At 48.6% G+C, this 22158-nt stretch overlaps 2 protein-coding genes and 1 non-coding gene across 12 annotated transcripts in view; 2 read left to right on the top strand and 1 right to left on the bottom strand.

Annotated features, from left to right (window-relative positions):
• Positions 1-2256, top strand: part of GATAD2A (GATA zinc finger domain containing 2A) — a 67367-nt gene extending 65111 nt beyond the window's left edge. For all 10 annotated transcript variants that reach the window (XM_053299858.1, XM_053299860.1, XM_053299859.1 and 7 more), the window contains one exon: positions 248-2256. In XM_053299858.1, the coding sequence (XP_053155833.1) occupies positions 248-381 (134 nt within the window). In that variant the 3' untranslated portion in view covers positions 382-2256. The remainder of the gene's footprint in view (positions 1-247) is intronic.
• Positions 2257-7754: 5498 nt separating this feature from the next.
• LOC128348378 (U6 spliceosomal RNA) lies at positions 7755-7861 on the bottom strand. The gene has a single exon (XR_008318110.1). It is a non-coding gene; the product is annotated as a U6 spliceosomal RNA (small nuclear RNA).
• Positions 7862-9128: 1267 nt separating this feature from the next.
• Positions 9129-14535, top strand: NDUFA13 (NADH:ubiquinone oxidoreductase subunit A13). The gene is made up of 5 exons (XM_053302922.1): positions 9129-9345; positions 11894-11972; positions 13067-13138; positions 13642-13711; positions 14327-14535. The coding sequence occupies exons 1-5, from the start codon at positions 9243-9245 to the stop codon at positions 14444-14446; spliced, it is 444 nt and encodes a 147-aa protein (XP_053158897.1). The 5' UTR covers positions 9129-9242; the 3' UTR covers positions 14447-14535.
• The last annotated feature ends 7623 nt before the right edge of the window (positions 14536-22158 follow it).

Raw genomic sequence — 22158 nt, 5'->3', positions numbered from 1 at the left:
GCAGAGGGGCAGGCTGAGTGCACTGGCACCAGCATTTTCCTAGAAGAGGCATTCCTTCCCATGCCAAGGGAGGTGCCTCTTCTAAGGGCTTCCTCGCCACCTCCCAGTTTGTTTTAAAAGGAGCACCAAACATAAGGTGTCTGATCACTAGGCAGTGTATAACCATGATGGTCCTCATGTGTGTTCAGTTCCCCTTTAGTCGTTCTTCTGTGAGCCCTGACCCTGCTACGTCTTACTCCCTTTCCAGGTGGGGCGCTGAACTTCGTGAACCCTAGTCTCACCGTGCACAAAGCAACTTCTTCAGCTGTGGACCGCCAGCGCGAGTATCTTCTGGATATGATCCCCCCGCGATCCATCCCTCAATCTGCCACCTGGAAATAACGCAGGAACCTCCGCCTTGAGTGGAAGACGTCTACCTTTTTGTTTTTGTTTTTGTTTTTTTGTTGCCCACCCCTCCCGACCTTCTGATTCTGCCACCCTCATCCCAAAATGCCACCATGCGGTAGAAATCTGCTCTCGAGCCTAGCTGGATCTGCCTGTAGGGTTTGCAGGGAGGCAGAAAGGACTCTCGGAAGGGTGGTGATGAACGTTAGGCTACCAAATCTTGCAAGAGAGAGAGAGATATAAACACACACATATATATATTTCCCTTGACAGCAAATGCTGTCTTGGAAAGAAGAGAAGAATCCAGTTTTATCATTTTTTCTTTACATATTTTGTCTCTGTTTTGGCGGGGGATTGTTTTTTTTTTCCTGATCACCACAGAACGAGGACTGTGCAGAATAGTTTGGCTCTCGGCTGCTTTTAATTTTCCCTTCCCGCCTTACATTGATAGTTATTTTTGTTGTGTGTTTTTCCTTTTTGGTCGATCGTACAACGGTCATCAGCAATTAAGGACTTCTTGCTTCCTGCTCATGGAAAACAGAACCAGAACCCAGTGGTAGCGGACAGAATTGGCAAAGACGGAATGGTTCTCTCATGTCCTCTACGGCAATCGTATAAAGGATGATGGGGTTTTTTTGTGTGTGCTTTAAAAAAAAATCCATCAATAACTTTTAAATTATGAACACGTGCAGACGGACCAGCCCCTGCCAGAAAGGATGGAGCAACCCAACCTGGTGCTTGCGTTTTTTCTTTCGTTCTTTTGAGTTTTCAGAAACTGGATCCTGTTGCTGATGGATATTTTGCCCTGGACACTTGATGGTCTAAACATTAAAAATTACTGGACAATTTAAACAAAAACAGCTTTTCTGAATCTGGATAGAACGGACAGTTGTGTGGTTTGTTTTTCTCCCAAAGATGGCTTGTGGGGGAGGGGGCCAAGGGAGCATGGAAGAGCTTTGAAAAGAAAGAAAAGCAACTCTTTTTTTCCCTCCCCTCAGTTGCTCTCTTCTTGGGCAAAAAAAAAAGAAATATTTTTTTGGCTGTCTAGGAACAGTGTGCAATTTTGTTAGGGATATGGAGCAGAAGGGACCAGAAATGTGGAAGAGGGTTGTGTTTAAAATGATGACAGGAGACGACTTCCTTTTGCCTCTCTTGCTGCCGATTGCGGGTGGCGAGGCGACCTTCCCTCTTCTTGAACCGTTCCAGATCCGGTCACTGGCTTACGGACGCAAGAGGGCCAAGGAGCGCGCTCTCCCCTGTGCAGAGTTGTCACCCTCCTTCCCTCCCCCCGCCCACCCCCACCTTTCATTTCTCCCCAACATGCAACTCTTCCTCCTCCTTGACCTGCAATTCCGCCCCCCTCCACCTCACCTCCTTGCATTTTAGTAGTCGCACCTTGGCTCACTCTCTTGCTTTCCGTCAGCTTCCCCGACAAATCCAGCTAAACCTAGAATCACCAGATCTACGATTTTGTTCCCACCCACCCCTTCTTCCCGTGCTTTTCAAAGTTATGTTTTCTAGAGGCGGAAATACAGACCTTTCTAATTACTATTCGTAATAACATGTTGGTACTAGATCTAGTGCTGATATGGGGGTTCACTTGCAAAAACAAAAATTATATAAATATCTATATCTATATATATAAAGAGGAGGGTGTGGGCGGGAGAGGTTAATACCGTGCATTTGAACCTTTTCTTTTTGGGGGGCGGGGGGGGCGGGACAGGGGAGGGCTCTGGTATTTTGTTAGCTGCAAGTTAGATACTTAATTTAAAACTAAAATACACCACCGTTGCTGTACAGAGGGAGGGTCCCTCTTCAGATATGACCCTTGTAATAAAAAGCTCCTTCTACTTCTGTTTTTATCTTATTTTGTTTGACGAGCAGGAAGAGATGAGTGGTTCTGCACCCACTAGAACAGACGTTCCACATAGTCCTCTAGGCTGATGTATAAAGCCAGTATTGGATTTTGGTTTGCTGATCTCCCTAGTTTTCACTTTAAAAAATAAATAAATCTGGGGGTATTGTGGTTCAGTTCTTCTCTCATTCCATTCTCCTACACCACACGTTTTTGAACTGCTACAACTACGAATATTTATATACCACTTTTCAACCAAAGTTCTCAAAGTGGTTTACATAGAAAAATAATTAGGATGGTCCTCCTGTCCCCAAAGGTGTCTCAGACTGTCTTAGGGTTCTTTTTGGACCCCAGCAGCCACCACTGGAGAGGTGCTGTATGGGCTTTGGATAGGGCCAGTGGCTCTCTCCTTAACACCAGAGAATCAATGCTTTAAAAGTTGCCTCTTTGCTCCATTTAGCAGTGTCAACTAGTCTCCAGCAACCAGAACCTTCTCTCTCAGATGTTTGGGAAACTGTAGAATTCTAGGACCACAATTCCCAGAGTTCCTTAGTTGGAAGCCATCAGTGCTTGAACTGGCTTGATTTAAAAATCTTTTACCACCATACCATCTGCCTCTGTTCTGGCCTCAGGCCAGAACTGCGAACTGAGCAAAGAGGTGCCTTTTTAAAAGCGGTGATTCTCTTTATTGAGCAGGGGGAGAGCAACTGGCCCTCTCCATCCCCAGCACAGCATCCTTCCAGTGGCTGCTGCTGGTGTCTCTCTTGTTGGTTTTTTAGACAGAGCCCTTTGGGGACCAGGAGCCATTTTTTGTATTTATGTCTATGTAAACCTACTTTTTGCCTAACCTACTTCACAGGGTTGTTGTGAGGAGAAACTTATTTATTTTATTAAAACATTTTTATACCGCCCAAAACTTGCGTCTCTGGGCGGTTTACAACAGTATGTTAAGAAACATTGTTAAGAAACTTAAGTTTCTTAAAGCACTTAAGAAACTTAAGTATGTAATACACCACTCTGGGCTCCTTGGAGGAAGAGCGGGATATAAAATGTAATAAATAAATAAATAAACCTTGAGTGGCGCAGCCGGGAAATGCTTGACTAACAAGCAGAAGGCTGCCAGTTCGAATCCCCACTGCTACTATATCAGGCAGCAGAGACATAGGAAGATGCTGAGAGGCATCGTCACATACTGCGTGGGAGGAGGCCATGGTAAACCCCTCCTGTAAACCCCTCCTGTAAGAAAACCACAGGGCTCTGTGGGTGCCAGGAATCAGAATAGACTTGACGGCACACTTTACCTTTTACTTTAAACTGCTTTGGGAACTTCGGTTGAAAAGGAGTATACAGGTGAAACTTGGAAAATTAGAATATCGTGCAAAAGTTCATTAATTTCAGTAATGCAAATTAAAAGGTGAAACTGATATATGAGACAGACGCATTACATGCAAAGCGAGATAAGTCAAGCCTTAATTTGTTATAATTGTGATGATCATGGCGTACAGCTCATGAAAACCCCAAATCCACAATCTCAGAAAATTAGAATATTACATGGAACCAAGAAGACAAGGATTGAAGAATAGAACAATATCGGACCTCTGAAAAGTATACAGTGTACTGTGCTTGATTGGCCAGCAAACTCGCCTGACCTGACCCCATAGAGAATCTATGGGGCATTGCCAAGAGAAGGGTGAGAGACATGAGACCAAACAATGCAGAAGTGCTGAAGGCCGCTAATGAAGCATCCTGGTCTTCCATAAGACCTCATCAGTACCACAGGCTGATAGCATCCATGCCACGCCACATTGAGGCAGTAATTGTTGCAAAAGGGGCCCAAACCAAGTACTGCATACATATGCATGCTTATACTTTTCATCATCACTGATCATCACAATTATAACAAATTAAGGCTTGACTTATCTCGCTTTGCATGTAATGCATCTGTCTCATATATCAGTTTCACCTTTTAATTTGCATTACTGAAATTAATGGACTTTTGCACGATATTCTAATTTTCCGAGTTTCACCTGTATAAATATTTGTCGTATCTGTGAATCAATAGGTGTGTTTCTGAACTCCAACCTTGCAAAAGGGGCTATAGCCAGTGGCAGTGCTTTGCCTGCAGAAGGTCCCAGATTCATTCCTCTGTATCTCTAGATAAAAATCTTGGACAGGGAAGGACACCCCCTACCCCTGGCCGGAATTCCTTGAAGAGCTGCTGGCAGCCAGTGGGCAGTTCTGAGCTACGTGGCACAATAGTCTGATCCTGCCCAGAGCAGCTACCTACATTTGTGGATTTTTTACTCCCTGGACTGCAAAAGTGACATAACACAGAATTTAAAAGAGTGGTTCAGAACCTCTTTTTGGGACACAATTCACATAAAAGTGAATCTGTGTGATGGTTGTCGCTGGCACAGCGGGCTTTAAAAGGGGGATTTAAGCCAATTCATAGGACACATCTTTCTATGGCTCAGAGTCATAATGACTAAGTAGAACCTCCATTTACAAAGACACTCTATTTTTATTTTTATGTATTGTTAAATTTATATACTGCCTTTCATTAAAAACAATGTCAAGGCAGTTTACAAAAATTAGAAAACATAATAAAAATGAGTTAAAAGCAATAAGCTAAAAATATGACAGCAAATCTGATTTGAAATATATAAACTACAAACATAAAAACTGTACACGGAACATAAAAACTGTAAAGTGTACCAGCTGAATGTCAGTTGCTGGGCACAAATGAAAACAAAATGCCCTGATTGCGAGCTGCAGCAGGACAGGCTATCATTGCCAAAGAGATTTTTAGTTTGAGATGCCTCTGCCCATATGCAGAATGCCTTTACAGGGTGGTGATGTTTTATAAGAACAGCCCTGCTGGATCAGGCCCAAAAACCCATCTAGTCCAGCATCCTGATTCACACAGTAGCCCACCAGATGCTGCTGGAAGCCACAGGCAGGAGTTGAGGGCATGCCCTCCCTCCTGCTGTTTCTCCCCTGCAACTGGTACTCAGAGGTATCCTACCTTTGAGGCTGGAGGTGGCCCATAGCCCTCCGACTAGTAGCCGTTGATAGACCTCTCCTCCATGAAGTTCTCCAAACCTCTTTTAAACCCATCCAGGTTGTTGGCTGTCACCACATCTTGTGGCAGAGAATCCCACAAGTGGATCACGGCATTGTGTGAAAAAGTACTTCCGTTTGCTGGTCCTAAATTTCCCGGCAATCAATTTGATGGGATGACCCCTGGTTCTAGTGCGATGTGAGAGGGAGAAGAATTTCTCTCTCTCCACTTCCTCCCACCATGCATGATTTTATAGACCTCTCTCATGTCTCCCTGCAGTTGTCTTTTTTCTAAACTGGAAAGCCCCAGGTGTTGTAGTCTTGCCTCCTAAGAAAGGTGCTCCAGGCCCCTGATCATCTTGGTTGCCCTCTTCTGCACCTTTCCCAGTTCTACAATGTCCTCCTTGTAATCAATTTCATGGGTTATGTGAGGAGGAGAATTTCTCTCTCTCATGGTTTCATAACATGGTTTACAGTAAATCACTTTGAAAGTATTTTGCAATTTAAACAATAACAACCATCCTCATCTGCTTGTGTTAAAATAAGTGAAGACTATGGCATTGTTAAACCAGATCAGATTAGACTGGGGCGATGCTGGGTCAGCTTTTCATTCCTCTTCTGATCATTTGTCAGAAGAGGGGCTTGTAGAGCCTTGAAAAGTCCATGTATGTTCCATCCTTTCTATAAGATACATTTAAAAACCAAACTAACAAAAAGGTACTTGGCAAATGCTTAAATGCTTTTTAAAATGCTGTATTTGGGAGGAAAAGAGACTGTAGGAGTATTTTGATCCTGGATCTCCACCCCGCCGCCTGCGTACTGTGCAGGCACTCATCCATGCTTAGGAGCATGCATCTTTCAGTCTATCCGCATAAACAAACACATGTCCTTAACAAACAAACAAAACAACTCTTTGGGGGCGAGGCGGTCTTTGCATCCGCAGAAATACTTTGCCCATAGTTGTGTCTCCCCACTTCCAAAAAGAAAAAAGGATCATTTATTGTACTCAGCAAAAATGCAATCCGAGTTTTTGAACAGAAAATGCTGTATACCGATACAGGTGCGAGCCAGCCGAGCAGTGGCCTGTGTCCAGCCCCGCTCGGTGGCCCCCTCCAATATGCCTGTGTGCGTGACATCACGTGCATGGGGAGTGGCTAGGGCTCCAGGGGAGCACAGAGCGAACTCCCCACTCCCGGGCACCGAGAGCCTTCCCGCTTCCCATGCCCGGCCGGCTGAGATCCCGGGCGAACTCTTCACCAATTATTTCAGGCAGCTCCAACTGCCTGATAGACCGTTTTCCCGTTCCTCTTCCTCTCTGGAGGGAGAGAAAGGGGGAAACGGTCTATCGGGCAGTTGACACTGCCTGAAATGAGGAGGGGAGAGCTCACTTGGGCCCTCAGCAACCCAGGCCACACACCCTTTGCACGTGACAAGGGGGAGTGGCCTGGGCTGCCGAGAGCCCGAAGTTGCTCTCCCCTCGTCATTTCAGGCAGTGTCAGCTGCCTGATAGGACATTTTCCCCTTTCTCTTCCTCCAGAGCGTGAGAGGAACGGGAAAACGGTCTATCGGGCAGTTGGAGCTGCCTGAAATAATTGGCAAAAAGAATTCAAGCTTCCTGCCCTCCTGTCTTTCAAGGATCTGTAGAGTTATTCTCCTGCTGCCAACCTCCATGGCCACATGTCCATCTCCGCACCTCCAGCCTAGGTTAAAGAAAACCACAAGGAACTAATTTTACAAGGCCCAAGAATAACCTGCCTGTCCTGCAGCAGTGGGCGTGGAAAGGACAGCCACTCTTCAGGTGGAAGAATATTTCTTTTCATGCGGAAGTGGGGACGTTGCCAAGAATTGGGAGAAACGTGAGACAAGTATTGTGCTTCCCCGATGGTGTCTGAATTCCCTCACCTTCCAGAGTCTCACCTCTGTCTTAGATACAGAAAACACAGGCCCTGTTTTCACACTTTGCTGGCGTACGTTTTGTGTGCATGCGTGCATGTGGCTGTCCACTGTTGGAAACAGTCCACTGGGTGTTCATGGGCCTCCAGTGGGGCTCTTCTCACCTGCTGAAGATGGGCCTATCAGTTGTGATTGCTGAATGGAGCTTCCTCTCCTTGCCCAAGAGTACTCTACCTCTGAATGCCAGTTGCTGGGAGAGAAACCAATAGGATTTGGCCATAGTTTGGTGGTACTGCCCCTGCTTGGCATGCAGAGAGTCCCAGACTGAATGCCAGGCAGCATCTTCTGGTAGGGCTGGGAAAGACCCCTGTCTCAGAAAAGCTGCAGAGTTGCTGCCAGCCAGTGCAAACAACTCCGAGCTGGACAGACTGAGGGTTTGACTCAGCAGGCAGTGTCCTGTATATGGGAGTGCATACAGGTGCAATATTTTCTGTCTGTTTAAGAAGGATGCAGAAATTAAATGTATTTGTGGGGCTGCTTGTCAGGGTGGAGGCACAAGCAGCAAAATATGTAACGCTTCACGAATTTGCGTGTCATCCTTGCGCAGGGGCCATGCTAATCTTCTCTGTATCGTTCCAATTTTAGTATATGTGCTGCCGAAGCGAGCACAAAAGCGCTTCCTACTTGGTTGCTATATAAAGCCTAGAATACCCAAGATATTCAAGATACAGTGAATAACTAAAAATTATTCTTTTGCTACCCATTCCCTATATTATGGAACGTAGAGAAAACACTCGTAAGTTTCTTCTCATTAACTTAAAAAAAACACACACTTAAAGTTGAAGAACTTTGGGGAAAATATCGGAGAGCATTACGAGAAATCACGTTCGCGGGGGATTATGGGTGAGGAGGAGGTGGCGTATGGAAATGAAGGGGCGGTGCCTAGGCTGGGAGAACGTAAAGCGATACAAAGGTCTCCTGTGAGGCATCATTTCGGGTTTCCAAAAGCAGCCAAAGGGGTCCTCCATATGCGGGGCCAGAGTGGTGAGAATGACTTCGGAATCGAGTTATGAAAGGAGAAATAAACCGCGGAGCTTTTCTCTGAGCTCCGGAATAATGATGCTCACACCACCCCAAACTTAAAAGCCTCGTAATATGTATAATTTTATTTTATTCTTTTAAAAGAACCTGAATATTGTATATGGAGTACTCCAGGAAAGTTGTGTGTGTGTGTTTTTAAAAGTTCTCCATCGTCCAATCAGACTCCAGAATGGGGCTTGTGTGTCTCTCTCTCTCTCTCCTAACTTCGGAAGCCTTGGCAGACCCTTTGCCTTCCAGTCAGGACAGGCAAGAAATCCAACAGGGAGAAGAAATGCAACGAGGGAAGCAGGAGAAACATAAAAGCTTTTGATTATTATTTCTTGTTTACACAGTCAGGTAGGTGTCATGGACTGGTTTGTTTTCTCCAGACCTCGAGTCCTGGCTGATGGTGATTTCTGTGGCCCCTATAGTGTTGAGGTGCTCTTCAAGGTCTTTTGGAACTGCACCCAGGGCGCCAATGACCACTGGGATTATTTTGGTTATTATTATTATTATTATTCTCTAATATTATATTAGAGAAAACTAATATTATATTTTTTTTCCTTAAGCCGCCAACACATTTCCTCCTCCAGCAACAAACAGCTCCGCGAAAGCAGTCTCTGAACTGAAATGGATCGCTATACTACCGGAGCTGTTCCTTGACATGCCTTTTTCCTTCTCCCCTGATCCCCTTGGGCCGTGTCTTCCTCCTCCCAGCATCCTTTTCGCTCGGCGGCTCGCCCTCCCTCCCTCCGCCGGCTGACGTCATCGGGGCAGCCGAGGGAAAAGTCCTCCGGGCGCAGAAGCTAAGTCTTCGGTTTGGCCTCTGGGGTGTGCGTGTTGCGGATGACGTCATCCAAGCGCGCCGGGCGGGCGGTCCTGTCGCGGGGCAACGTCGGCGCATGGGCGTCCCTCGAAGAGGCGACGACGTCGTTGTCGTCCTGGCAGGAGCGCGCTACCCGATTCCAAGATGGCGGCGGCGGCGGCCGGGAAGGTGAAGCAGGACATGCCGCCACCGGGCGGATACGGCCCCATTGACTACAAGAGGCACCTGCCCCGCCGGGGACTCTCTGGTGAGCAACGCCGGCTCGTCTCTTTGGCGGCTGCAGAGCTTTCCCCTTGGTTCCTGGGAAGACTCGGCTGCCTGGCTTCCCCGGCAGGGATGCGCGCTGGGGTCCCCAGGGGAAGGCTGGTGGGGTGCCCGTGGGAGGCCCAGAGACGCCAGCCAGGGAGGCCTCTGTGGTCCCACGAGCAAGGCCCTTCAGTAGACAAGAGGCCAGCGTGGTGTAGTGGTCAGAGGGCTGGACTAGGATGGGGGAGACCCGAGTTCAAATCCCCATTCAGCCATAAGACTTGCTGGATGTGACTTTGGGCCAGTCACTTCTCTCTCAGCCTAGCCTACTTCACAGGGTTCATAATAATAATAATAAATAATAGCCCAAAAGCAGAAAAGTCTCCAGGCCTTGTGATGCTGAGAGTGTGAAAGGGGGGGTCAAGAGACTGCAGGGAAACTAAATGCGCATCTGTCTTCATGGCAGAGGATGCTGAGCATCTACCCGCCCCGGAACTGAGCTGCTCAGGCTTGGAGGCTGAAGGACTGGGCCAGTTTGCGGTGACCAGAGAGGAGATCCTAAACTGCCCTGAAAAATGAAAAAATTAACACATCGCCAGGGCCGGATGGCATCCACCCAAGAGTTCTGAAAGAACTCACATGTGAAGTTGCGGATCTCCCAGCAAAAATATGGAACGTGTCCCTACGATTCAGGCTCTGCACCAGGGGACTGGGAAGTAGCTAATGTAACTCCCATTTTCAAAAAGGGATCAAGGGGGATATAGGAAAATTTATCGGGTAAATTGATGGAAAGCATACTTAAGGACAAAATTGTTAAACACATAGAAGAACAGGCCTTGCAGAAGGAGAACCAGCATGGCTTCTTCAAGGGCAAGTCTTCACTCACTAACCTTTTGGAGTTCTTTGAGAGTGTGTGGATAAAGGTGATCCGGTTGACATAGTAAACTTGGACTTCCAACAAAGCTTTTGACAGAGTTCTCTACCAAAGGCTCTTGAGTAAACTTAGCAGTCATGGGATAAGGAGCCAGGTTCATGTGTGGATCGGTAACTGGTTGAAGGACAGGGAACAGAGAGTAGGAATAAATGGAGGGAAGTAAGCAGTGGGGTCCCCAAGGGATCTATACTGGGACCAGTGCTCCTTAACTTGTTCATAAATGATCTAGAAGTTGGGGTAAACAGAGAAGTGGCCAGATTTGATGATGACACTAAACTATTTAGGGTAGTGAAATCCACAGCAGATTGTGAAGAACTCCAAAAGGATCTCTCAAAACTGGGTGAGTGGGCAACAAAATAGCAAATGCAGTTCAGTTTAAACAAATGTAAAGTGATGCATATTGGGGCAAAAAAAAACCCCAACTTTACATATACACTGATAGGGTCTGAGCTGACAGTGACTGGCCAGGAGAGAGAGATCTTGAGGTCATGGTATTCAGCTCATTGAAAGTGTCAAGAGCCAGACACCTGAGTTCCTGAGAGGAGGGAGCGATGTGTCAGTCAAGCATGCCTGTGTTCCTAGGAGTGGGGTGGCAACGAGACACTTGGACACCTGGGTTCCTCAAAAGAGGTGTCAGTTTTCAGGGATCCATATTCTCCATAGGAAGGAATGTGTTCCTTGTCACAGACCTGAGTACCTGAATCCTTGGGAAGAGGAGAGAGAGTGTTAGTCATGGACTCAGACACTTGGGGTCCCAGAGGAATGAGCTGTCAGCTCCCAGGAGGAGGGGGAGAAAGGTGTGAATAAGATGCTAGATGCCTGGGTTTGCAGAGAGAGGATGAGATTTCTATGACAGACATGGACTCCAGAGTTTCCAAGAAGAGTGGGTGGTATCAATTTGTTTTTGGGCAAAATGCAGAGTGCTAGTTATTAGAAACCAGCCCTTCTATAAAGCCCTGAACTGCTTGGGCCCAGGCTATTTAAGAGAGTGCCTTTGTCTTCATGAACCCCGCCGCCTATAAAGATCAGCAGGGGAGATCCAATTGTGGTTGCCACCAGCTTCCTTGGTGGCGACCCCCAACCGGGTCTTCTTTAGGGTTGCCCCGGGGCTCTGGAGCACACTTTCAAATGACATCAGAATCTCCCCAACTCTGGTGGTTCTTAATTAAACAACTTTTGAAAACACACCTCTTTTATCAGGCTTTTAGTTCATCGTGTTTTAAAGTTTGAACACTTTATTTATGGTAATTCTCATCTCTTTTATATGATTTTTAGGTTTGACTTGCTGTTTGCTTAAATTGTAAACTGCCCTGAGATGTTATATAGGGCAGTATATAGATGTGGCAAATAAATCAATATCAGTCGGAGACTTGCCCAGAATGAGGAGGGGCTGTCAGTCAGTCAGTCATGAGAGCATTGATGATAACCACCTTCCCCTGCCATTTCATCCCAGCAGCCATCACTGAGGTAGTCCACTGTGTTACGTTGGCTCATAACGTCTCCATAAAGACTCGTCCCTTCATGTGGGTTAGTACTCTTAGGGGCTTGTCTGGAGAATGAAGGCAAGTCAGAAGCTGCCACTGAGAGAGCCCTTGCTGTTTCTCTCCCTGTCTAGGCTACAGCCTGTTTTCCTTGGGCATTGGCATTTTTTGCTTTGGCTACTACTCCATGGTCAAGTGGAACCGGGAAAGGAGGTGAGCAGGTGAAAATGAGCCTCTGGGCGGAGGGGGGGGCGGTCCAGGTGCTGAGCTCCTTTACTGCTGTGCTTGTTGGTTTCCTATTTCTAGAGGGTGCCCGACAACTAGGCGCAAAATTAGGTGGGAATAAGGCTCTGCCCTTGTGCTTACACAGCGGGTGACCTTATTGTGCACAGCGGCTCGCAAGCCTTGAAATTAGGCCACCATGTTGGATACATCCTGCCCAGTCCTGGTGCCTAGTCCATCTCTGCTGTGGGCAGGGAGTAAAGTTGCATTGGTGGCCGGACCTACACTCCAGAGCTGAACTGGTTTCGTGGTTGCTCCGTCTCCCCGTGGTATCCTGGGAACGGTGTTGTGGGGTGGGATCTCGAATGGAGACTTCTGGTACCCTCTCTAGCCTACAGTTCCCAGGATTCATTGGAGGAGGGGGACGCCCTGCAAATTAAACCAGTGCAAGGTCCATGTACATTTGTAGTGCAGAGAAATCGAGCAGAGCGGGCGGAGAGAGAAGTTGCTCTTGCACTGCAGGAAGCAATTGCGGTTGGGTCTAGAAGGCGGCTGCTCTAGCATCTGCGTGCAATGCACTTTGGATGGTTCATCCTTTTACAAAGCCCCTCAAATGCAGAGGAGACCTCAAGGTCTTTGGAGGAGAGTGAATGCCCCATGACTCACTCCATCAGTACAACTAGAAAGTAGGTTAGATTTATTTTATTTGTCACCCCTGAGATAGGAAGCTGCCATATACTGAGTCAGACCATTGGTCTATCTAGCTTGGTATTGTCTTCACAGACTGGCAGCATCTTCTTCAAGGTTGCAGACAGGAGGCTCTTTCAGCCTTCTCTTGGTGATGCTGCCAGGGAAGGAACTTGGAACCTTTTTCTGCCCTTCCCAGAGCGGCTCCATCCCCTGAGTGGGGGAATCTCTTCCAGTGCTCACACTCCTAGTCTCCCATTCATATGCAATCAGGGTGGACCCTGCTTAGCTAAGGGGACAGGTCATGCTTGCTACCACAAGACCAGCTCTCCTCTCCGAGAGCTTCAGCTGGGTTTAGTACCTTGCCCAGTCCTCTGAATGGCCTCCTCTTTCCTTAGGCGCTTGAACATTGAAGACCTAGAAGCGCGAATTGCTATTTTGCCGCTGCTGATGGCTGAGGACGATCGAAGGTATGTGCTGGTCTCTGCTCCCTGCCATAAAGCCTCCCCACTCAATACATATGGGGCAGCCACATTTAGAAACTGCGTGTGGTTCTTGTTCCTCTCTTCAAAGAGGATATCCTGAAACTGGGGGAGCTTCGGAAAAGAGGCTGCTAACATTATGCGGGGTTGGGGGGTGTTGGGAAACTTCCCCCGTGCGGGAAAGATGGAAGTATTTGGGGGTTGAAAATAAAAAAGGGTTATCTGATACAGAGGCATGGAGAAAGGAGGGAAGAGTTGAGAAGCGTCAAGAGAATGTTATTTCCCCCCTGCCATCTCCTTGAAGTGGTATGATCCAGAAAGGACTGGACCTTGTCCTTTTGCTAAATATGTAATAACGCGAAGGGATGAAGTGGACAAAACTGAGCCATAGGGGGCCAGAACTCGCTCTGGGGGCATCTGGGGCCCCTCCGGCTTGCCTCGGTTCTGTGACTTGGGCTTGCTAGCTCCCTTTTTTCTTTGTGTGTCTGTAGGACACTCCGCATCTTACGGCAGAATCTCGACGAAGAGGCCAAGATCATGAAGGATGTTCCTGGATGGAAGGTTTGGGCCTTGGCGGGGATTGCTGCAGTCTTGCTGGTGGAGGAGGGTGTCTCCCATCCACCCACCCTGTAACACCCCCAGCTTCTCCCTTTAATAAGCGGCCTTCACGCCCCATCTTGTTGCTCATTTCCCACCTCGCTTTCAAATAGCAGAAAGTGGCTACGCGTGGTGTAACTCTCGAGGGTGAGGGGAGGAGCCTTATTTCAGCAGGCTTGGGAATCTGTGCTTCTCTGGTCTCCTGTGGTGACTTAGGAGCTCTCTCGGACAACCAGAGACGGCTGCTGCGCTGCTCAACAGCACCACCACTGTGAATGGCCAGAGGGTGGTATTGCAAGTGCCAGCTCTGCTTTTATGGTGGCATGCTGTTGGCTCCTCAGGTCACCCCATCTCAGTCGTTGTCAGGGAACGTGAAGAGCCAATAGCATTCTACTGGTGCCAGCCAATCTGCTGAACGTTCTGTGTTGGCTGGCCGGCCGGCCCCATCGGCTTCCCATTTTCATTTCCATCCGGTCAGGCTGAGGTCATCGAAGTAAGCAGCAAAGAGCCCGACAAACGTGAGTATCCTCGCCAGTCCCCACTTCCCTCTAGCCCTGACCGTCCCCTTCTTCCTTGCAGGTGGGAGAATCCTTATTCCACACCACCCGCTGGGTGCCGCCCACTGTAGACGAACTTTTCTACTTGCACCCGCAAAGCGAGCTGGATAACGCCAAATACGGCTGTCAGTTCTACACCTGAGTCTCGGCGCCGACAGTGGGGTTGGCCTCTCCTTCCCTCGCCTTCCAAAACTGGTTTCTTTCTTTCTTAATAAACAAGTTGTGGCGGAAGTGCTGTGGCAGGTTCGTGGTTTGCTTTGTCCCTTGTGTTCCTGACACCCTTTCCCCTTGTCATTCAGAACGTTACATTTTCCATGACTACCGTTGTTCTTTTCCCAGAGAGAGGCATTGTGCATGGTATCCCCCCTGTTGTCTTTATTTTCACAACAGCCTTGTGAGGTAGAACACCTATTTGTTGCATTCTGTCTGCTTTCCCTCCGTGATGGTGGCCGAAGGAAGATCCCAGGAGGTCTCTCACCCAGGCCCTCTGAGCTTCCAAGAGAAAACAACCCACCTGCTGCCCCCTAGAGAGCTTCGTGGCTGAGCTGGGATTCACACACAAGTCTCCCACCACTGGATGGGGTAAAGGCAGGCTCTTGCTCTTCACAATAATCCTGTGAGGTAGGTTAGGCCTGAGAGAAAACAACTGGTCTGGAGTTATCCAGCCAAAGAAGGAACTGAACCTAGGTCTCCTTGCTTCTCAGCTGACGCTAACCACTACACCACACTGCTTCTATTTAGACCTCTGGACAAGCCTGACAGCCCTTGGTATAGACTTTGCCTCTCCTTGTAGACTCATCTCAGGGGAAAATACAAATATGACCAATGTTTGTATACCACTTTTCAACACAAGTTCCCAAAGCCGATTACACAGAGAAATACAAACAGAAAATGGCTCCCTGTCCCCAATGGGTTCACAGTCTAAAAAAGAAACAGAAGATAGACCCCAGCAACAGCCACTGGAGGGATGCTGTGCTGGGAGCGGATAGGGCCAGTTGCTCTCCCCCTGCTCAGTGGAGAGAATCGCCACCTTTAAAAAGGTGCCTCTTTGCAGAGTTAGCAGGGCATCAAGGTTCCAAATGGCCTGGTTGGTTTCATCAGCTGGCTGGCTTTTGGCAAGACTCTATAAAGTGGAGAGGAATCTGGCAGGGATGTCAGTTGGTTTCATGGGGCTTTGCCCTGTCTTGACCTTGCCTCTCAGCACCATGTCAGGATCAGACCTCACGGGGCCGTTGAACCTGTTCTGGTGGTTTCCTGTAGGGCTTGACCTCCAGAGAAACGTTGGGGTGCAGCCCTGTCTTAATGTACCTAGGAAGGCCTGTTTCCAGGGGAAGATGGGCTGCTCGGCTGGCTGGAGAGGGAGGCCATGCCCCTGTGTCGGTGATCTGTGAATGTGTGCTGGGCAGAAAGGGCGGAGTTATTTGAGGGAGCAGGAGATCTGTGGGGCTCTGGGAGAGGCTGCCCCATAAGGAGAAAGGGCAGAGTTATCTGAGGGAGGAGGAGACTTTTGAGTGGCTGAGTCACTGAGTGTGATGCAGCCTCCCCTCCGCCCCAGTTGAAAATTAAAATAACCATCATGAACATAAACAGGACTCGTTGCTGTCCAGATACTTAGGAGACTGATCTAAAACAAATTCTGTCTTCCACCCATCCCCTGCTTTTTAAACCATCCCAAAGCAGTCGACGCTTTCATGGCAGATAGGTCTTTCAGTTGAGCTTAGCCGGGCAAGCCCAAACAAAACCTCCAGGTTTAGGAGCAGTCTACCTCTAAATGCCCGAGTGCCAGGGGCTGACAATTGGAGAAAGATGCTCACGCCACATGAGGGCTGCCCAGAGCAGTGCAGACAGACCTGTTGATATGCCAGGTGAGCTTGCCACGCCTCGGTTTTGCGGCTGCCAGCCTAGAGTTTGACTTTGGTTTTTTCCAGGGGTTGCTCCTAGGAAGCTCCAGGAGGCGGCTCTTTTTGTCCCTGAAAGCAGAGAGAGAGAGTTTGAGAGGGGAGCGTTCACAAGTCTGTGCTCTTTTGTGCAAGAAAGAGGTAATTCAGCCAAAAAGATCAGAGGCTTGGAGCCTCTTCCCTGTGAGGAAAGGATAAAGGCATTGGAGCTTTTTCTGGGTTGGGAAAGTATCTGAGGTGGGCACACGATAGAGGCTTATGAAGCTGTGCATAGAGTAGAGAAAGGGGACAGGGGTCTCCCATGATAAAAACTTGGTAGTCTAATAAAATGGATGGGTGACCATGCAGCGCAGAAAAGGTGAAGTCCTTTAAACTCTATGAAGAGTTATAACTTTTCAATAATGTTTACTGAAGTTGTAAATTTCATTGAGAAAGTGGTATATAAATATTTGTGGCCATTCAATGAAGAATCAGCTGATGGAACTTGCTGCCACATGGTGTGGCAAATACCCACCAGCTTAGCTAGCTGGCAAAGTGGGGGTTGAAACATGCATGGGAAACAAGGGCTAGGGATCATTAGGAAGGGGATTGAAAATAAAAAGGCTAACATTATAATGCCCTTATACAAAACTATGGTGCGGCCACACTTGGAGTACTGCGTATAATTCTGGACACCACATCTTAAAAAGGACATCGTAGAACTGGGAAAGGTGCCAAAGAGGGCAACCAAGATGATCTGGGGCTTAGAGCACCTTCCTTATGAGGCAAGGCTACAACACCTGGGGCTATTTAGTTTAGAAAAAAGACAACGGCGGGGAGACATGATAGAGGTCTATAAAATCATGCATGGTGTGGAGGAAGTGGATAGGGAGGAATTCTTCTCCCTCTCCCATCACACTAGAACCAGGGGTCATCCCATGAAGTTGCCATGAAATCTAGGACCAACAAACGGAAGTACTTTTTCACACAACGCGTGATCCACTTGTGGAACTCTCTGCCACAGGATGTGGTGACAGCCAACAACCTGGATGGCTTGAAGAGGGGTTTGGATAAACTCCATGGAGGAGAGGTCTATCAACGGCTACTAGTCGGAGGGCTACAGGCCACCTCCAGCCTCCAAGGCAGGATGCCTCTCAGTACCAGTTGCAGGGGAGTCACAGCAGGAGGGAGGACATGCCCTCAACTGCCTGTGTGCTTCCAGCAGCATCGGGTGGGCCATTGTGTGAACAGGATGATAGACTAGATGGGCCTCCTTGGGCCTGATCCAGCAGGGCTGTTCTTATGTCGTTAAATGTTATTTGCAAATGCCACGTCCAGAGACATGATCTGAATACCAGTTGCTACAGGGGGCAAGGGATGGGAAGGGCTGTTGGATTCATACCCTGTCCTTGAGCTTCCTGAAGACAGGAAACTAGATCAGAGGGGTCTCTGCTCTGACCCAAGAGATCTTGTATCCCCCTCCCCCTCTGACTTGACTTCACCTCCTGGGGATGTCACCCTAGTTCCCTCCCTGCGCTCACAGACTGGAATCTCCCACCCACTAAGCTGCGTTCTTATCCCATGGATCGTTAAAGAGCCAACCTGCACCTTACTCAGGAGAAGGAATTCTGGGCTGCAATACAGGGAGACCAGGCTGGTGCAAGCGGAAGATTCTTAATGAATACTCTCCTGTGCAAAACCGAAGCAAACCAAACACAGACCTCCCTGCATTTAGTAAGTCAGCACATCAAGAAAGAGCCTTGAGGGTAGCCCTCTCCCTGACCTGCTAGCTTTCTATATGAAGAGAGGGATGTATATTTTTTTTAAAGCCAGCTAGGGAAGGTCCATATATTTGAAGATATATAAAGATATATCTTCATATATCTTGGAGAAGAGCTGGTCTTGTGGAGCAAGGATGAATGGTCACCTTTGCTAAGCAGGGTCTGCCCTGGTTTGCATTTGGATGGGTGACTACATGTTTGGGAGCACTGTAAGATCTTCCCTTGAGGGGATGGGGCCGCTCTGGGTAGACCGCCTGCCTGCTTGCATGCAGAAGGTTCCAAGTTCCTTCCCTGGCATCTCCAGATAAGGCTGAGAGAGACTCCTGCCTGTGACCTTGGAGAGGCCGCTGCCACTCGGTGAAGACAGTACTGAGCTAGATGGACCAATGGTCTGACTCAGTATATGGCAGCTTCCTATGAAGACAGTCCTGACATCTGACACTTTGGTCTGTGGTTACAGCGGCCTTCTGCAGAAGGGATGGGCAACTCGTCCAGAGCATAACAGAACTACGGCAGGGGGTTGTGGGAGGTCTGGCAAACAGCTCTGGGTCTTTGAAAGTTGCCCGGCAGAGGATTTCCCTTCCCGAATCCAGTTGGTCTCACCTCAAGGCTTCAGACAGCAGAGGACCTAGCGAAGTCCTCTATGGTGTGACCGGCCCTTACCCAATATCCAGGGGGGGACTGCTCACGATCAGCTCTTCTCGAAGCGTGCTCAGCACTTCCATGATCAGCACGTGGTTCCTACTCGTCGTGGTCTCTTGCAGTCTCTGCAGGAGCAGCCGTGTTGGGAGCTGAAAATCTGGGGAGGGGGCAGCAGGCTGGGGGAGAGGAACAGAAAGGCGCTTGCAACTATTTTCAGTATGGGGACTGAGATGCCCTCAGCCCGGAACTCCGTTTCACAAGGCACTGTCACACCCTGGAAGTAAGCAGGAAGAGGGCCTCTGAGCATGTCCAAAGTGCATTTCGAGACCAACCACATGCATTGGCCAGGTCTCACACACTGAGGACTAGGAGTCGGGAAGGGGGAAGGCTGCAGATCAGGGGCTTCGCATATCAACGGTTTTGTTGTCTCCAGTTCCAAGGACCTTGGGGTAGCAGGGCTGAGAAAGACGTTGGAGAGCTGTGGCCATGGGGGTGGCTGCTACTGGATTAGACGGATCAAGGGCCCGAGCCAGTAGAATACGGATATGAAGCTCATTTATTCGCTGCTTTTCAACAGAAGTTCCCAAAGTGGTTTACATAGATATAAATATATTAAATAAAAATGGCTCCCTGTCCCCAAAAGGATCACAATCTTAAGACAGACACCAGCAACAGCCACTAGAAGGTTGCTGTGCTGGGGCTGGATAGGGCCAGTTGCTCTCCCCCTGCTAAATACAGAAAATTGCCACTTTTTAAAAGTGCCTGTAGCGGATTACAGTCTTTGTCTCAGAGCAAACTCACGTGAGGGAAATAAATGCTGAATCATCCCTGCTGAGCTGCCTGGCCAGGCTTCTCCTAAAACTATTCTGTATTATCGGTAGGTTCAAAATGCTGCCGCCACCCCTGCTAACTGGGCAAAAAGGTGCCTTTTTAACATGGTGATTCTCTTTATTTAGCAGGGGGAGAGCAACTGGCCCTATCCATCCCCAACACAGTACTTCCAGTGACTGTTGCTTGTGGTCTGTCTTTTGTTTCTTTTTAGATTGTGAGTCCTTTGGGACAGGGAGCCATCTTATTTTTTATTTATTATTTCTCTACGTAAACCACTTTGGGAACTTTTGTTGAAAAGCTGCATATAAATATTTGTTGCTGTTGTTTTATTGACAGAGCTTGTACCGCCCTGGGCTTGGGGTGGAATCCCATGGAAAACTCTTATTTTGCTATTGCATAAGTACAAAGATCTTCCACATGCAAGCCTACATGTGGTGAGAAAACTGATCGCAGCTGTACATTTGAGGACATGTTTGCACCAGAGAAATCCCCCTTCAGGTCCCACTTTTCCTGAGTTAAAAACCAACTCGGAGAGGATTGTAACAAGAAAATAACTAAAAAATAGTTCTATTAAATTACTACAGACTGCTTCCATCTGAGGCTTCTAGCTTTCTTGGATACACTCAAAAATACTTAGTACGTTGCAAAAATTGGCTGTCTTAGGCACACTTAAATGTTTCTAGAGTCTTGCAACGCCCTAGGTAGGGTGGGCGTAGGCTAGTGTTTCTTATTTTTAATTACATGACAGGTAAATAATAATAGAACACTATCAGGAATATGCAAAAGCACACACACCAAAGAAATAGAACATCCCTAACGCAAAGTCTGACTAAACAAACTTTCCCCTAGACTAAACTTTCCGAAGACATAAGTCCTGGCTCCTTGTCTTTAACTCACCAAATGCCTGATGAGAATTCAAGCTTCCTGCCCTTCTGTCTTTCAATGATCTGTAGAGTTATTCTGCTGCTGCCAACCTCCATGGCCACATGTCCTTCTCCGCACCTCCAGCCTAGCTTCTTCCATCAAAGAACTCTCTTCTTCCTGGCATCAGCTCTCTAGGTCCCACCCACCTGGTGTGCTGATTGCCTGAGCCCTGGAGTTCACCAGCCTGTCAGTCAAGACAGAGTTCACTTCCCGTTAACTCTTTAGGGGGAGGGGAGTCACTACAGTGCCTCTCTGCCCAGTTAGCAGGGGACATTAGAGGACCTATCAGAGTATAACAGTATCAGGCAGTTTTGTCTGTCTAGATCAGGGGTTCCCAAACTGTGGTACTCCAGACGTTGCTGAACTATAACTCCCATCATGCCCAGTCGCAATAAATTGTAGTTGGGGGTGATGGGAGTTATAGTTCAGCAATATCTGCAGCTCCACAGGTTGGGAACCCCTGGCCTAAATCTCTGTTAATGGTTGGGGGGGGTCAAAGAAATCCCCTGTGATCTGCAGGGATCCATCAAAGCTCCGTTTGCCCACCAACCCAGCTCACCAACCACAGGACGCACCGGCTCCCAATTTCTGCTTACCGGTTCTCCCGAGCAGATTGTCTCTAGCCAGTCATCCTGTTGTCGCTGTGGGATGATTTTGGGGAAGGAAACTGTCGTTCTGAACCTGGGTTCAGGAGCTGGGCTCTCCTGCAAGTGATGTTTCCAAGGCTGGGGTGTATCACCGCTTTGCGTCTGGAATCCTGTGCGGGGGCTGGAGGACCTTGCAGCAAAGCTGGAGGCCTTGCAGGGGTCCACTAGGGGAGGCAGGGAAATGCCTGGATGGGAGCCCCCCTCTTGAGGGCACGTGGTGGTCACCTCTGTGGGGAGATCTCGCCCTCCCGCATGGAGGTCCTCAGGCCCAAAATCTCCAGCATCTGAGGAAGGACGCCTGTCAGGTTGAGGTCCCCTTGCTGCTCTTTCCTCCTGCCGAGAGTCAGAAGCAGCCCTGACCTTCTCCAGAATGGGCCGCAGGTCCACCAAAATCTTTCTGACAGCACGTTTTTCTCGAGGGGCCGGCCTTTGTGGCGTGGACGGAGGATTTCCCGAAGCGGGGGACCTGGAGGGAGGACATTCTCTTCTGCCTTCTTCTGCCTCTTTTTCGTGGATGCAATCCAGGCGGAGATGGCATGGGCTGGATTTCTCGCCCTTTGGGGCCGGTCTGCTCCCACCTCTCCCTGCATGTAGCGTGGCCGCTGCCTGCAACGGTCTGCTGCATCTCCCCTTGGCCTTAGTTGCAACTGAAAGCAGAACCATTTCCAAAACCTTCACAAAGTACCAAACCGATTTGATGCCTTTTAATGAGTGCAGAGGGGACAAATACACACAGCCATGCTGGGACAGCATTTTGCACCAAACAGGGTGGGGTCTGTTCTGCTCTGGGCCGGCCCATCCAGCAGGCAGGCGGACAAACCGAGGTGGCCGCCTAGGACGTCCTATGCGGGGGGCGGGGGCATGCTTCTCTTTCCCTTTCCAAACAAACACCAACAGGTCTGACTCGCAGAAGTGCCCATTCACTCTCCGCCCTGGAGGGTAGGGTTACCATTTCCCCGAAGAATTTAGGGGAACCCCCGGATCTTGGCTCCTGCACCCAGCTGCTAAACTCCACCCGGATTTACACGGATTTCAAATGTGCTGCCCAGATTGCCTGGATTTTACTCTGGATCCGATCACATGGGAGGGCAGAGAAGGAGAGGAAAGAATACAAATCTTCCAAATAAATAAAATGCAAATTAGTTGCCACAT

Source organism: Hemicordylus capensis, chromosome 2 (assembly GCF_027244095.1).
Source record: "Hemicordylus capensis ecotype Gifberg chromosome 2, rHemCap1.1.pri, whole genome shotgun sequence".
In the NCBI taxonomy this organism is placed as follows: Eukaryota; Metazoa; Chordata; class Lepidosauria; order Squamata; family Cordylidae; genus Hemicordylus; species Hemicordylus capensis.
This window is presented reverse-complemented; position numbering and strand designations above follow the sequence as displayed.

Bases quoted from the DNA above. Each gene is read 5' to 3' on its own strand.
- NDUFA13 (XM_053302922.1), top strand. From the start codon at position 9,243: ATGGCGGCGGCGGCGGCCGGGAAGGTGAAGCAGGACATGCCGCCACCG. The intron at 13,139-13,641 runs GTATGTGCTGGT...GTGTGTCTGTAG, and splicing joins ATGGCTGAGGACGATCGAAG to GACACTCCGCATCTTACGGC. The intron at 13,712-14,326 runs GTTTGGGCCTTG...TCTTCCTTGCAG, and splicing joins AGGATGTTCCTGGATGGAAG to GTGGGAGAATCCTTATTCCA.